The 16,158-nt window shown below is 39.3% G+C and overlaps 1 protein-coding gene across 1 annotated transcript; it reads right to left on the bottom strand.

Moving 5' to 3' along the window:
* Window positions 1-2,962: 2,962 nt before the first annotated feature.
* LOC108511343 (uncharacterized) lies at window positions 2,963-5,805 on the bottom strand. Its single transcript, XM_039128489.3, has 3 exons — window positions 4,588-5,805; window positions 4,004-4,083; window positions 2,963-3,913 (listed from the first exon to the last, which is right to left on the bottom strand). Exons 1-3 carry the CDS (start codon window positions 5,111-5,113, stop codon window positions 3,761-3,763), a joined length of 759 nt encoding a protein of 252 aa, XP_038984417.3. The 5' UTR covers window positions 5,114-5,805; the 3' UTR covers window positions 2,963-3,760.
* Window positions 5,806-16,158: the final 10,353 nt, after the last annotated feature.

Below are 16,158 nucleotides of genomic sequence, written 5' to 3'. Positions count from 1 at the left end.
TCTCGACTCCCATCCACGTGGGTGCAAATAGGTCGGGACGGATTGGATGATTGGATCACGACTAATTTCGATGTAATTCGATCTCCTATTTAGATAATTCAGACCCAACCCAATAAAAAGCCAAGTTGAATTAAATTGGATCTATGGCTAAAATTTTTAATCCAATAGATCTTTGAGATCCAGCCGAGTCCATGTATATAATCTGGATCTACATCGGACCCAATACTTGTTATTCCCTATATTTAGTTTCTTTTGAAATGAGTAAAAACTATAGAAAATAAATTATACAGGACACACAAGTTAAAGTGCTAAAGCATCAAGAATTGATACCATTACAAACTACTTAATAATGATAGGCTTAATCTTGTTAGCTTCAAAAAAAAATTTCTATTCATATTTGTAATATTTTTTTTAAATAAAAATGAATTGCATCTATTCTAATCCTTTTTACTCAATAGTAATATCCTCCAAATTTTTTAGAATTTATCTACTACTATTTTTCTAAACCTACTATTAGAAAAGCATACATAGATTAAAATAAGGAATATAGTTTTGATAATAATATATGACAAAATTCAACAGCTGCAAAGAACTCACCATGCACCCATCTTTTTCCAACAAAATTAACTCTATTTTGCCTTCATTAGTTTGAACTTCCTTCTTAGAAGAACAATATTCCCATTTAATGTAACCAACCTAAGCCTTAATACAAAATTCATGTCATTCGATGGTACACAACAAATAATCTCTTCTATTTTTTTCGTTCTTAAACACAAGAAGATATTAGAGGAATGGAGAGTTAGAGACCCTTAAGCATCCCAATGAGCCCTAATGTTGTACCCGGTTCAGATCAGATCGGGTCGGATTAGGGTAGGAAACCTAAAATTGCCCTAAAAATCAAACGGGTCAGGTCGGGTTAGAATTTAATTAGTAAACCCAGATCCGACCCAAAAAATGAATCGAGTCTAATTTTAGAACCCGACCTGACCCTATGGTCCTTTAAATCGGGTTGGAACGGCTCTAAGCGAGTTGGGCCGAATCGGGTATGGATGCACCGCTCCCCCTCCGTTACGATATGAGCGATGTAACGGTTCGTAAATAACAGCCAGACCAGCTTGTTGATTTTTGGCCTCAGGTCCGGTTTTTTCCATGCCAGTGCTGTCTCAAGCGCCATCATCTTGATATCAAGCATGTAGACTTACTACCAAACCTAGGACATTGATTTTCTCCAGCGCCGCTAGTAAGAACTCATGCTCATGGTTCCAGTTCCATTTTCGTTTGCCAGCAATTAACTCCAGTGATAGGCGCCTCCTTAAGAACTTCTCCATTAAGCAAAACTTCTATAGTTGCCTCAACTGGTCCAGCTCCACATCATCAAACTTGACAAACTTTGTAAAGTGAGCCCATGGATGCTTAATGTCTGCCAATATGAGTGTTTGGGTCTCCCAATGATTCCAGGGTCCTCCCCAAAGTATCGATGCCCAAGAATGGTTTGCAACCTCTCAAGACCTGGTGCAAGTGGTGAGGTGCCTTGTACTTGCATGCCATCTTTGCTCGAAGAAACCCTATCATTTACCAAGTCTTCTCCCCTATGCCTATCTCAGTTGCTCGTTCTCCATTCCCTCAAGGAGGTCAATTTGAGGACTTGAAGTTTGGTCAGCCTACCCACCATAGTTAGGGAAGTGGCCTGCCAACTCTCAAGCCACTCCTGATTGCTCTACATCATACTAGCACACTCGGTCTTGTGGAGCCTCTGCCCGATGATAGGCAACCCCAAGTATCTCTAAGACCCCTCCTCTTGGGAGGAACTCTCAGATGACATGCTTTATCTACGGCTTTATCTTTGGGCTAAAGCAGATAATAGATTTGAGCAAGTTTACTTTTTGGCACGAGGCAGAATAGTAATCCTCTAATATTCTTCTGAACGCTACCACGTTCCTTATAGAGGCCTGGGCCAGTAGGAGACAATCATCTGTAAAGAATAAATGCAGGATCCAATAAGCCCCTGAGGCTAGTAAATATGCATCTAAAGTTTTGTACTGACATACTGCTTGTAGGGCATGAGATAAAGCATCAGCATAAATAATGAAGAGGTAAAGGGACAGGGAGCATCCTTGATGGAGACCAACCGAGGATCATAAGAAGGGTGCCAGGTGCCATTGATCAAGATGGATAATAATGGGGCCCACACACAACTCAAAATCTAACCAGTCTACATATCATGAAGCCAAAACTCTCTAGAGAATACTAAAAAAACTTTTAGCATAACCAATCATATGCTCGCTCCATGTCGAGCTTGATAGCCATGAGATTCAGCTGCAAGAGGATATATGGAGGTCACACATAAACTCCTAAACAATAAGAATATTGTCTGTAATTCTACGACCTCCCACAAAGGCTCTTTGATCCGGACTAATTAATGAGCTTGGGGAGAAGTAGCTTCATCATACTCACCATGATTTTGGCAACAACCTTGTACAGGATAGTGCAAAAGTTGATCGACCGGTAGTGACTGGGCTCTGAGGCGTCCCATCTCTTCAAATTTGTTGGTGATTGGACTTTTCCAAACCAATAAGACATCCTGTTGCTTCAAATTTGTTGGTGATTGGACTTTTCCAGACCAATCATTCACTTTTCAAATTTTTGTCATGCTTAATGTTGTCCATATTACTGTTGTCATGATTAGGTTATGGATTACCAATTCGATGATGAGTAAATTATGGTTGGACTGAACCTCTTCTATTTTAGAATCTTGACCACCTTGATTGGTCTAGATCCTAATCACGCTCAAAGAGAAAAGAAGAAGAGAGGAAGATGAGGGAAGAAAAGAGATATTTGAGCATTAGTCCTAAGATCCCCATATTTTTCAATTGATATGAGACTAAACACATGTCCATACAGATCCTCACATACTTCTCCATTTTTAACTTAGCATCCTCTCTAGGTTGTATCCACATTCAGTCAAATCTAGTCATAAACATTACAGATGGCCCATGTACATTCCCAAATGATTTGTACCATAGTATCCCCTATAAACATTTGGGTAATGTGTCAAGTTTGCTCTTCATCTAAAAGAGCTATCCATAGAATGTTATTTAGATTTTTTGGTCCTGTAAAGTATCTAAGATTTTTCCAATACACAACAAGCACGGCACTAAACATACATCTGCATGGATCGTTATATGTCCCCGTTGAAAAGCTAGCAGTGACTGATGATTTTGTCAGACCTGGTAGCAATGGAACCTCAGATCTAGTGGTAAAAGGAGTTCCCCTTCATGGATGCAATGATATTGAAACGATGCTCCACCATAGTACTTGCACTTATAGTGTCCCCTCCAATGGATTTAGGGATGATGCTAGAAAGGGACCGCCTCAAAATTGATGAGGATCCTCCACCACCATGAATTCGGCAATGACAAGCCCATCTTTCATAGATCAGGTGATAGTGTCCTTCTTCCTCTTCCCTTCTCATAAGATTTGAGTGTTTCTACCTCTCCCATTCTAAGTGTTAAGAATCAATGTAACCTTTATGCTCTCATGCTCTCTAGATTTGTTCCAGTATCAATGTAACTTTTGTTATAACATGGCATCCCCTTCACACTCACATTACCATCAATTAAATCAACACTTGACAATGATAAAATACATTGTAACAATGCCCATTTGAACTGATAGAAGTTCTTGAGAAGGATCAAGCCATTAATCCTCTTTCCAAGAACATTTTCGCAGCAATGGCGACAATAAATAGTACAAGTTAAATCTAAAGAAGGCTGGCGGTATCCTGATTGGCGGTCGAAGAAGGGTTGCTATAGCAGTTCCGGATGTTGAGCAAGTTATACACATGGCCAGGCGCCTTTGATAAAGCTTTCAATGTCCTTCCCCTGTCCTTCTTTAATGGTTTTATCTCCGAGTACTGTTTTATTAGATGAAAACATAATACCTAATTAACTTCTTTTTTTTCGCAAATTGATGTCTGATGTAAGGAACTGCCACAAAAAGATACCTCGTTTGAATTTGCAGAGCCGGTGCTATCCTCCCTCTCATGAGCCACTTTCTCCTTCTCCTTCGTTTCAGGAAGTTTACCTGGATTTATCAAAAACTTGTTAAATAATAGTGCCCTAAGACCATTATTGCCGAGATTCTGCACTACTAGAGGAAGTGTTGGCGAAAGTCCGGCAAAATTATCTCATTAGAAGGTTTGCACTTATAAATTTCTCCATATTTAAATTTTTTATATATTTTACACTGCAGAGTACTATGTAGTCTTGAATAATTGCCGCATGACCCAATCAAAAATAGTTTGCCGTTATTCTATATTGAAAATTCGAATATAACCATATGTTTGGTGCCAAATACGGTGTATGAGCGATATTCATCTTTCTTCAAAATGGTTTGCTTATAGCTAATTATTTTAAAAGTGTCCTATGAGCCCCAAAAAAAAGAGTTGTGCTTCGAAATATATTGTTTTTCGATTTTTTTTAGGTGTGCCTGCACTACTATTATATGAATTATTTGCTTTAGTGAAAAGAAAAATAATCTAGATTGCACAATTAAAAGTTCGCTACTACTAAAATATATTCAACGTACCTTTCCTTCTAGCGCCGCCAAATTTTACCGAGGTGTCCTCCTCCGAATCGCGCGCCAAATCCGTGCAATAAAACCTAAAACTCGGCGATCCCGGCTGGTCCGCGTACGCCGTCGAAGACCCCAACTTCCTTCCCTTCTCGTCCTCGTCCTCGTCCTCCTCCGCCCCCCTAAACGCTAACTCTCTCTCCTCCTCCTCCTCGTCCGCCGCCGCCGCCTCCGTAGCTACCTTCTCCTCCTTGTTTATCCTTTTCTCTTCCTTCAACTTCTCCTCTTCGGCGTTGGCGATGATCTCCGGCGATCCGGCGCCCTCCTCCTCCTTCTCCGCCATCGGCGCCGTGGCGCCGCGGGCGGAGTCGTCGTCGACAATCCCCTCGCGTTCTTCCGGGCAGAGGAGCTCCGCCGTGGAGACGATGCTCGACTTCCTCACCCGCCTTTGCCGCTTCACCTCCTCGATCTTCAGCCAGATCGGCTTCATCCCCGGCCGCAGCTCCATCTCGGGCTCCGGCTTCGACGCGCCGTGACCCATAAGAAAAGGAAGCGAGAGAGACAACTAGAAGGTTTGTTCGAGGCTTCGATGCAAGACGATTTGAGAGGGTGGGTGGGGGAGGTTTTAAGGGGTTAGACTTTGGGTTTGGAGGCGGCGTGGGCGGCGGAGAGGGTTTTCCGGTGGCCGTTGCCATTCTGGGAGGGGGTCCTCGGATGGGGGTGCGAGATCGGGGCGATCCTGACCGTCCATTGCTGGAGCAGGTGATAAGGACGGACAAAACCGCGAAGCGTCACACCGAACGCGCGTTGTAACTGTCTTAATTAGTAATAACGATTTCCGTTGAGGTCAAGCCTGACAGACGGGACCCGCTGTGGGCCAGGGTGGATACTATTTTATTTGAAACCCCTGTGAGGGGCCGTGGCTAAGCTTGGGGGTATTTGGATTGTGATCTGGCCTTGAGCTTGCATTTGGACCGGGCCATGGGTATATATCTTTGGATGCCATGCATGCTAATAATACATTTGATAGTGGATATGATCATGGGTTTGAGGTTGAGAGTTTCAACCATTAAATATATTTTTGATGGGAAGAGAAGCAAGCCGCCCATAGTTTATTAAAATGTAGAAGTCATTTACACCATATATTTATAAGAAAAGTATGAAGATCCGTGCAGACGCGTGTTTATTCCCACATCGATTATTTTCTGGGTAAATTTTAGGTACTTATGTAGGATTAAGGAACCTAAATAATACCTTCTGGCTAGCTATCTTGGATTAAGTTCTGGATTGTGACAAATAGTATTAGAGCGGACTCAGCCGATAATCTATGTGGACTAGGGAACACTACAGCACGGATCTATCGAGGCCGACATGATGGAGGAATGAAAGGAATGCAGCATTGCGGCATCCATTAAGTTTGAACTCATAAAATAACCATGTATGGAAATAGTCATAGAGGTGGGGTTGTTCAATGAGCAGAGTTTTTCTCTTGATTATTACCATTTTAATGGTAGAGACTTTGTTATGACTAGCAATCTTATCCATTCTAAGTCTTTCTTTTAAAGACTTAGAATTGCATGGCTAGTGTTGGTTAGAGATTCCAAGTCTTTCCTTCTCTTCTTTTTGGTTAATTTTCATGGCCTAGTTTGCTACAAATTGTGGAGTGATTGATTATAACCCTATTTGATTTTGATGAGCTCAAAGCATTTGAGTATATCTTATGTTATACTAATGAATTCAATCTGGTGTTTCAGTCAAATATTTGTGAATTTATGTTTAAGTGTCTCTAGCTTTGGTTCAATACACTTTGGATAAGTAAGGAATTCAATTTGAACCAAAGTCTGAATTTCGAGTCGACTCCGGAAGATTACGAGTCAACTCCAAGCGTATCAGAAGCACTGGCACAAGCTCGAGTCGACTCCTGCACATTACGAGTTGACTCCGACTGAGAACAGACAGCCAGACAGAAAGATTCATCTCAGAACCTGTCAACGAGTCGACTCCTGAAGAATTCGAGTCGACTCCGATGCTTGCCGAGTCGACTCCAGCATAATACGAGTCGACTCCATGGAGTAACAGACAGAAAGATAGAGAAGCCATTTTGGACTCTGAGAGCCAAGTCGACTCCCGAAGAACTCGAGTCGACTCCGATGGTTGGCAAGTCGACTCCTAAGAAAGCAAGAGTCGACTCCCAGAGAAATGCAAGGCTAAAAGTCAGAGAGCCAACTTCGATGTCTGAGAGCCGAGTCGACTCTCGCAAAGTCCGAGTCGACTCCAAGGCAGCGCAACCCCTATGACAGAAGACTGGTTTTTCGGACACTGAGAGCCGAGTCGACTCCAGCAAGGTTCGAGTCGACTCCGAGACAGCACAGGTCAACAGACATAAGATCGGGATTTCGGACTCTGAGTGCCGAGTCGACTCCCAGAATATCCGAGTCGACTCGAGTGAGTAAACTTGAAAGAAAGATCTCTGGACTCCTTAGAACGAGTCGTCTCCAAAAGTGCCGAGTCAGCTCCAGACATTGGGGAGTCGACTCCAAGTTCAGTCGAGTCGACTCCAAGTCAAGACAGCACTTTAATTCAAATCCAGAACAGTTGCCGAGCCGTCTCCAGAAAAGCATGAGTCGACTCCTGCAACAGGCGAGTCGACTCCAGATCGCGTGAGTCGACTCCGATCCCAACGTAAATATTGTCAGGAGTTGCAGAATGTGCAGAACGGCTAGAATTCAGTGTCTAACGGCTAGTTTCCTGCAGAAACAGCTTAAATAGCCACAGAGAACTGTAGCAAGGTAGAGGAGAGTTATTCCATTCAAAGAAAACAAGTAATCTCCACCTACCAAAGGATTTCAAAGGAAACACAAGTAAAAGAAGGAAGAAGGGCATTAAACTCCATCCAACCAACTCTTCCCTAGCATTCAAGAAGTCTCCGTCAGTTATCAAATCTTCGAGACATTCAAGAGGAGACCCCGAGTTCGAGAAGCCCTCCTCTACATCTTCATAAATCTGTTTGAGGGCTCCTAACTTCTCTCTTTTTATTATTGTTGAATATCTGCTTGTTAAGAAGCTTAGTTTGTAATCTTTCCCAAATCACTTTCTTACTTGATTCAATCAGGGGATTGAATCAAGGGTTGTAAGGTTTGTTGGTGAGCCAAGGGTAAAACCAACGGTGTAAGGGTTTGATTGTGATCCCGGAAAAACAATCGGGTGGTTCTAATCGGTGAGCCTGTGAAAACCGACCGAGTTCGTTGTGATCTCGTAAAACAACAAGTTGGGTTGTGAGCTTGTAAAACAACCGGCTGTAATCCAAGGGATTATAGTGAACTCCCAAGTGAAGCTTGGGGAGTGGATGTAGGGGCAAGGGTTAGCTCCGAACCACTATAAAATTGCTTGTGTTTGTGTTGGCTGGTTTCTTGTCTCTTGTACTCTCTCTACTCATTCACAGCAATTACTCACATAACCTGAACACTAGAAATAGAAGCAGTCAACTATTAAATAAAGTTTTTTAATTGGACGAGATTTAAATCATAACCCAATTCACCTCCCCTCTTGGGTTGTCTACTTGGGCAACACAAATGTTGGTGTTTTATTTGTTGGACTACTTTGCCTCAGAATTATATGGCACAAGTTTGGTTTCTGAAGGCAAAGTTATTTTTGAGGTTCTTCAATGATCAATCACTATAGGAGCAACAAAAACAGGGTCCCTTCCCCTTGCTCATATGTATGGGAAATTTGATAGGTTGCATGGCTATTCCAAAAGGTTTAGGTACTAATTCTCTTGGTTGGGCTAGGGATTGGGAGAGTAAAGAGAGGGCTTAGGCTAATGGGATGCGTAGATTGATCAATGACTTCATCATAGCTTTACCTCCCATCTCAGTGCATATGATGTGAAAAATGTTGAAGAATCAACTCTCATGATGTCCTCTTAGTCACGTTATTACATAAAATTCCATTAAAGTCGCCTCCACCGAATAATACATTGCTTAATCCTACTCAATTATTAACAATCACAGGGTATTAAGCCCTAAATTTTATTGCTGAGTGAGGCGATCTTGGAGACTAAATGAAACCACTGACAAAAAACATCATAAATTTGTGCTTTGTAGTTTTGGAAGTGGTAGATAAGACCAGAAAATCTTTTCAAACTTCATGCTGTAGAAAATCTCTCAACTAGTGAGTATTTAAACCGAACAAATGATCTGAGGCTGTTTTGATCTCTTAAAATTATAAATTAAGGTGTTGCCTTTATGATGGGCATGTATAAGAATGTGAAGATTCTTGCTGACTATATAATACCCTTGGCCAAACTTAGTTCTCATCAGAGTCCCTCCTTTTTACATTGACTTTGCTATTAAATATTATTACTTATATGTAAAAAGGCTGTCTATGTTTCTCAATGTAAATTTCTTAGGTTACAACATGATACCATGTACATCCCACTTTATTTTTTGCTAATGAAAAGAAGTTAGATTTTGCTGGCTCATAGATACCCAACCTAGTCTCTAGTCATACATTGGATTTCCCATATTCATACTTAAATAAATTACATAACCAGAAGAACACAAATAAATATATTATCTTGAAGTTGATGGTTAACAACCAGAATTGATCTTCAATCATCAATATAATTAATCTATTTATGACTCATATTTGTGAATTCTAGTACATGTATGTGCAACATTGACTTTGTCCTATGGCATCTGATATTGCAGTTATAAAGGACAAAGCAAAATAAGTGACAAAGAGATATGATTGCTTCAATGCTAATTAATTGGTGTTATCTGAAAAGGTGATGATGTTAAAATTTCAAAGAGTTGAGTTTCAGAAGTATACAGTCTTCCATTTTGATCTAAAGTGCACAAGTCAGAGGAGTTTACATTAATACTTGACCATAAGGAAAACAAACCAAGTAAATTAGAGCGTGCTTAACTACTTGTGATGACTGGTGGTACTTTTTATAACAAGGGATACTTTTACCATGCACAATAGTACTTTTTGCAGGGAAAGTCGTAACCTTAACTCAAACAACAACTTGTAACTCTGTTCTCTGGAATTTGAAGTGTCCAGATCATCAAAACAAGTTCCTTGAGAACACTTACAGAGGTTGGAAAATGGATAAATTGGTATACTTACCAGAATGAATATTGAGTTCAGAGACATTTGATCAAAATAAAAGAGTGGAAGAATTATTTATTGAAATAATGAGGATAAATTTCCTTGAGTAGGAAGGGAAACATCTACATGCATCTATGAATTGACAGCTATTGGCCCCAGTATTTGCATCCTCCTCTCAAAATTCCATTCCATGAAGGTTTTGTCTTGAGCTTTTGGAGGTGCTCTCAAGTATGTGACTTGCATTGTCATGCCCCGACCCCAATGGCCCGAAGCGAGTACATGACAGACGACTACACATCCCTAGGGTTAACCCCATAAGATTTGCAAGGTCTGCTTTTTGATTCATGCACATGTCATTCCGAATTTAGGCACTGATTGAGATGAATAAACTAATGTATTTATTCAAAAAAATAATCCACAATTACTAATAATAAAAAATATATCAAATTATTCCAAAAATACTAGTCAGATATTTTCTAAATCTTAGGCTCCTCACTGCTCGATCCCAACCTCCATCTACTCAACTGCACCTATAAAAAAAATGGAAGTGAGAATGAGCTTCATAGCCCAATAAGTTACCAAAACCTCTAATTAGATCAAGTATTTTATGCAAAAAATATAAATTTTTAATTTGCATGATTTTTCATAAAAACATGCCAATGAACACATCAAGTCTATCAATATAGATTTGAAGATAATATATTGGCTAAAATTAATTTTCAAATCAACTATGGACAGACCATCCTCTCTCATCTCCTAGTCTTTATGGCTATGTCCCAGTAACTTCAATCTGAGAATAACAAACTAATTTTTAGCATTGCTACTTTCATTCAGCTAATGAAACTATGAATGTGGTTTATGTTTCCCTAAATCTTTCTCAGAAAAAAAAACAAACATATTTTTTGAGTTATGTTCTTAATTCACCTTTTCTTACCTTTTCATTATATGAAGTAATTCAAATTATAATGCAACAAAGGTCAAAAATGAAGTTATTTGTCAACATTTACTGGCCGGTAAGAAATCTTTCTTCATAAATTTTTCTTTTTCTGTTTTCTTTTTTGTTTCCTACTAACTATGATAATGTAGATTTGGTGAACGGGGAGCTATTAGTGATATTCCTTCCATGCTCCCAAGTATCTAATTATATACGTTTTTTTTTTTTTTTTGAGAATAGCTGATTATATGCAGGTTGAAGACTAACCAACAACAAAATGACCCATGAAATTATTTATCAAAGTGAAACCTATAACTACTCATGGGTCCCTCTTCTTGGTTCACTATCTTCAAATTACTATAGAGCATAGTTTTCAATAATTGAATTGAGCAGTCCAAAGCCTGTTAGGCTTTGGATTCTTTCCAAAGCAATCCCATTCAATGGTTCCAATAGGAGCATTCCACAATCCCATTCCTTGATTGTTGGATTCCATGGAAAAGCCTTCCCCTACTTATGAAGCTGCATGAGCTACTCACAAGCAGTGTTCCCACACTTCTCTAGAAGCCCACAGCAAGGTAAGCTATCTTGATATGGGACTCTGTTTTGGTGCCACTTTGTTATTGTATAGGTACATCCAGTAAGAGGCCAGTTCAGGATATTGGTGGTATGCCTTAATACCGTGTACCAGTTTGGTACTGATAAAGTATGGCATCACTACAAGAATAATAGGTTTACCGATGTTTTTTTTAGCCTTTACCGATGCTAATTAAAGTTGGTATAACTCCCGCCGATGCCAAATGAAGCATCGCAAAAGTATCGGTGATAATTGAGTGGGGAAAATTTTTGCCGACGCTAGGGAAAAGCGTCGGCAAAACCAAGGATTTTCCGACGCTTTTTAAAGCGTCGGCGTACTAGCTTGTTCCGACGCTTATAAGCATCGGCATAAACTAATTCTTGGGCGAGCCGGCTGTAGTGATGGGGGTTTTTACCGACGCTTTTAAAGCGTCGACGAAAGCGTGCTAGTTTGGTCTTTTACCGACGCTTGAAAGCATCGGCGAAAACGTGCCATCCCGTGCCAAACCTCTTTTTAACGATGCTTTAAAGCATCGGGAGTGGATTTTTTTAAAAAAAAATTAGAAAAATAAATGCATATCATAAATCATTTTATAGCAATATAAACATGCATTACATTTACATCAATACAAACATTCAGATCATTCGAAACATTCATTCAAAATATTCATATTGTCATATATGATTAAATTTACATAATAAGTTTAGAATTACAATGTACTTTGAAAAATATGAGAAAGATACATATAAAACTCCTTAAATAACAGTCTAAAAAGTATCAGGGATCAGATTCAGCACCATCATCATCTCTACGAGCTGTTGAAGTATCAGGAATCTACAAACAAAAAAATACAAATTTTAGAAGTTAGGAATATGAAAATCATTAACTCATGCAAAATAAGTAATAATTATGTAAAATCATTAAATATATATAGTTATTTTTCTGAGGAGGGAGAAATCACTGTAACATAGATAAAATATGCTCAAGCTAAGACTGCAAAGTTTGTTGGTTCTGCTTCAGCTCCGCCAACTCTATCTGATGGCGATCCTTCATATCTTCAATTGTTGCCCGAAGTCTATTAACTTCTGCATTGCTACTACCTTCTCCAGCATATGTCTCGTATTATTCGGTTCAGTACAATATGACATATGTTAGCTTGTAGTGTTGACCAACCGAACTTCTTTGTGATCAAACCAACTTCCACTCCGTTTCTTTCAAAACTAGATTATTGATGCATATGATGCGTGGCTTTCTTGCTCTCCTCAAATTTCATCGCCAGGTGGTGGTTGGGAGGAGTGTCTTCAGGCTCCCAACAAATGCGGCAGCCTGCGATGACGGCAAGCTGACACCATCAGTGACGAAGAAAACCAAGTCAGTCATCCATAAGACATGGACTTCTGGGTGGTGGGACACTGCAAGAGAAACCTTTTCTATGGAAAAGTAAGCAAAGGTGGTGCCGTGAGTGGCCTCCCAAACCTTTAGTTGGACGACCGATCCCAAATCCCACACTCACAAGGCACCCTGGTCGGCGGTTGTTTTAGCAGCATCTCATCGCAAGCACGTAAGGTCTTGGTCATATATTTTAGCCGTCACAATTTCAGCTCTCGAGAAGTAAGAGTTATATAGCTATAATGGTGCCAAATCCACCTACTTCAAAGACATGTTTAGGGCGTCCACGATTGCCTTTGTCTCCTAGAAGCCCCTACCCTTTAACTCTTTTTAAAGCAAACTTTGACGACAATGTTTTTAAAGGTAGAGGCAGCGGAGGGGGTCGGCGTATATTTGACGTGACTGTCATCGGAGCAGAGTTGAGAGCCACATGAAAGGGCGTTACCTATGCGAAGCTAGTTCTAAGTGCGGACAACATTTACCTTGAAGGGGATTCGGTTATGATGATCGGGTGGATTTATGGCCAGCACAACTTTGATGACGGAGAACTGCTGCTTCGAAACATACGCAGGCTCTCGAGAGGGTGTGGCTCCTTCCGGGCAACTCATGTTTATCGAGAGGCTATATTGCACATCATTCGGGAAGAAACTTTTGGCAGAACCATGAGTCTGTTCCTCCCTCTCTTCATCAACTTCTCTTTTTCGATCATATTGGCTGTACTTGTGCACGATTAGTGTGAGTCGCCGTTGTATCAAAAAAAAAAAAAAATGTTAGTGCAGTTTAAACTAGTTGGTATTGTATATAATTATAATTGCCATGGCTACCATCTTTAAGAGACCTTAGGGGAAAAAAAATGAAAAAGAAAAGAAAAAAAAAATCTTGTCGAAGATATAAGCTACAAAATCCTAAACTAGTTCAATTGTTATTGAGAGAATCCAACATTTAAGATCTCCTTTATTTGCATGCAGAGTATGTTGGCACATCTATATTTGGAAGTTGAAACAATATCCACTTTATGATTTGTTTGTTTTGTTTGAGTTTCAAGGTTTTAATTCATTATTCATATTTCTCGCACGATCTAGTCTAAGATTTGATAATTCAATTGCTACAATTTGCTTATATTATGTCCTGAATATTTAGAAGAAATAATGTGTCAGTTAAAAAGAAGACAGATGTAAAAGCTTGAAAAGATTAATGTGGAAAAGCAGAAGAGTATAGCTAATTATTCTGTTTTGCACTATCTCACAGCTTTGCCTTCCAGTGGGTAAGTTGGTGAGCAAGATAATGCCCATTACATCAATGACATAATTATTTTGATGTTTTTTAAAGTTCATGTGCCTTTACCTTATAGGAAACATTTGTTGTTTTTTTTTTGTTGGTGATTAGTTTAATTCATCAACATCCCATATGCTTCTATCTTCCACAGTTCTGAAAACTGGTGATTTGTTTCAGGCAGCCCCACATATTGTAGAAATTTGTTGGAAGGATCATGATGTAGCTCAATCCTCTACATTGCAATTTGCAACCTTCCAACTTGTTTGAAGTATCTGTTGCAACTACTCCAAAAGAAATCCTACTAATTGTGAATCTGGTAGCAGGTGCCCTCTATCATTGAAATCCCTGATCGTTTGTCGTTGAAATCATACCCCAGCTTGTTCTTATGCTATTGATTGCAATGAAGTAGAAAGATTCTATAAGTTAGTACATTATAGACTGAAAAATTCAGAAGACAATTGATGCCAGTACAAAACCTGAAACAGTAGATGGAAGGTTGTCGCTTGGCTAACAAATAATTATTACAAAACTGGCTTAAACTATGAAGCAATTCTGTATTTGATTTTTCTGGCTGTTACCTATTCGAATTCGGTTAATGACAAGGAAGGCTGCTGTCTATCAGCAGTCCCAGATAACTAGAATATCTGTTGTTGATTGTGATATAATTATCTTACCAAGATCTGAGTCATAATTGAAGTAACTGAGTTACAAAAATTCTCTAATTTATCTATTTAACCTTTCAACCATAACTCCTAGAAGACCAACTGTAAGCTATTGGGGAAACTTTACTGCACAGACAATAATTTGAAGGTTAATGCTTACTGAAATGAACAAATCAGTAAGAAACTTCTATCGCTTTCCAAGGTTGCTATAACATGTCCAATTTCTTGGTTTATTTCATTATTTGAGGAAGGCCTCCTTGGAAGCTTGCCTTTGTTAAGATCAGAGACCTTGATGGATAGAGATGTATCCAACTATGTGACTTTATTGTGGTCACCAAGAAGGCACATTGGAAGATGCAATGTATAAGGCTTTACTCTAGTTCACCTGGAACCCCACCCACAGCTTGATCTTTTGAATCTTATTTAGTTTTTTTTTCTATATTACTTACAAATCATCAGAGAAATGGAAAAAAAATGTTTGAATTGAAGAGTGAACTATAAGAAGTCCAAAAAAGAATCTTCCTACATCTTATTTGTTGGAAGATATGATCTTGTATAGGAAGTAATGATGAAATAGCAGTAATACCTTCAGCTAAGGTATGCTGAAGGTCCTCCAATGATCGTCTATGTGCTCGAATCAAACAACTAAGATGATCATCTATGTGCTCGAATCAAACAAATCAGGCGTTCCCGATACAGTTTGCTCTCAGTATTTTCTGCACAAGTGGTCCTAAAACAATTTGTTTAGCTCAAGACATTAGGATAACAAATGAAGGTGATTTCCTGAAAGGTGCACATAGTTATGTTTCTTTTAACCTTTCAGAACATCTTAGTCATGGTTAAATTTGTGATAACATACTTCATAGTTACTCAATAAAGAGCATGCATCCATATCACAACAATATGCAAGCATCAGGTGAAGAAAAAGCTTATGAACATGGAGGCAACATTTTCAGATGATTTGTGATTACTCTTTTATCTTTCTGTTTTTTTTTGCAAAAAAAAAGAAAAGAAAAGTAGAAGTGCTTTTGCTCATGTTAGTGACATGAATTCCTTTTTGTGGTATAAACAAGGGTATCTAATGTTATCTAGATTGTTACTTTTTTTGGCTATAGTGGGGGACCTTAGGGAGCAACAAATAAGTGTCTATGTGGTGGCCAATGTACTCAGTCAGAGTAGCAACCCAAAAATAATCAAATCTAATGCTGCAAGTCTTTGTTTTGGTGGGGTCTTTACCTCTCCCATATCAAAGCAAAATCTAGTGTTGATGTCTTAGGCCAAGATGGGTACTTATCAAGGGACCCAGATGCCAAGGACAAGCTTTTCTTCACCAAGTTCTTATTCCTCAGAGGCATCTCTTTCTCGAACCACATGGATAGATGCCTTATCTTTCCCTGATCTCTCTCTCTCTCTTTTCTTTTTACTGCATAGGATCCTCTTTTCTGCTTGCAAAACCACCTGACCTTAAAGTTTTATCTTTTACTTTCTCCACTCCTTAATGCATTATGTGATTTAGGCGTCCAAAGACTTTCTCTGAACTTGCGAAAAGAGAGATACGAAGCTGGTCTCAACTATGATCAAAGTGCTAATAAGAACTTCTTCTGCTCTGAGTTCACTTAATTCTGAACTGTTCGGAAGAA

This window comes from Phoenix dactylifera, chromosome 11, assembly GCF_051530095.1.
Source record: "Phoenix dactylifera cultivar Ajwa chromosome 11, Ajwa_hap1_PhDact_Kaust_v1.1, whole genome shotgun sequence".
Classification (NCBI taxonomy): Eukaryota; Viridiplantae; Streptophyta; class Magnoliopsida; order Arecales; family Arecaceae; genus Phoenix; species Phoenix dactylifera.
Note: the sequence above shows the minus strand (reverse complement) of the source record. Positions and strands in the feature narration are given on the sequence as shown.

Coding starts and splice junctions, on each gene's coding strand:
- LOC108511343 (XM_039128489.3), bottom strand. CDS start 5,113: ATGGGTCACGGCGCGTCGAAGCCGGAGCCCGAGATGGAGCTGCGGCCG. Junction 4,084..4,587: donor TGGCGGCGCTAGAAGGAAAG/GTACGTTGAATA, acceptor TGATAAATCCAG/GTAAACTTCCTGAAACGAAG. Junction 3,914..4,003: donor GCTCTGCAAATTCAAACGAG/GTATCTTTTTGT, acceptor CTAATAAAACAG/TACTCGGAGATAAAACCATT.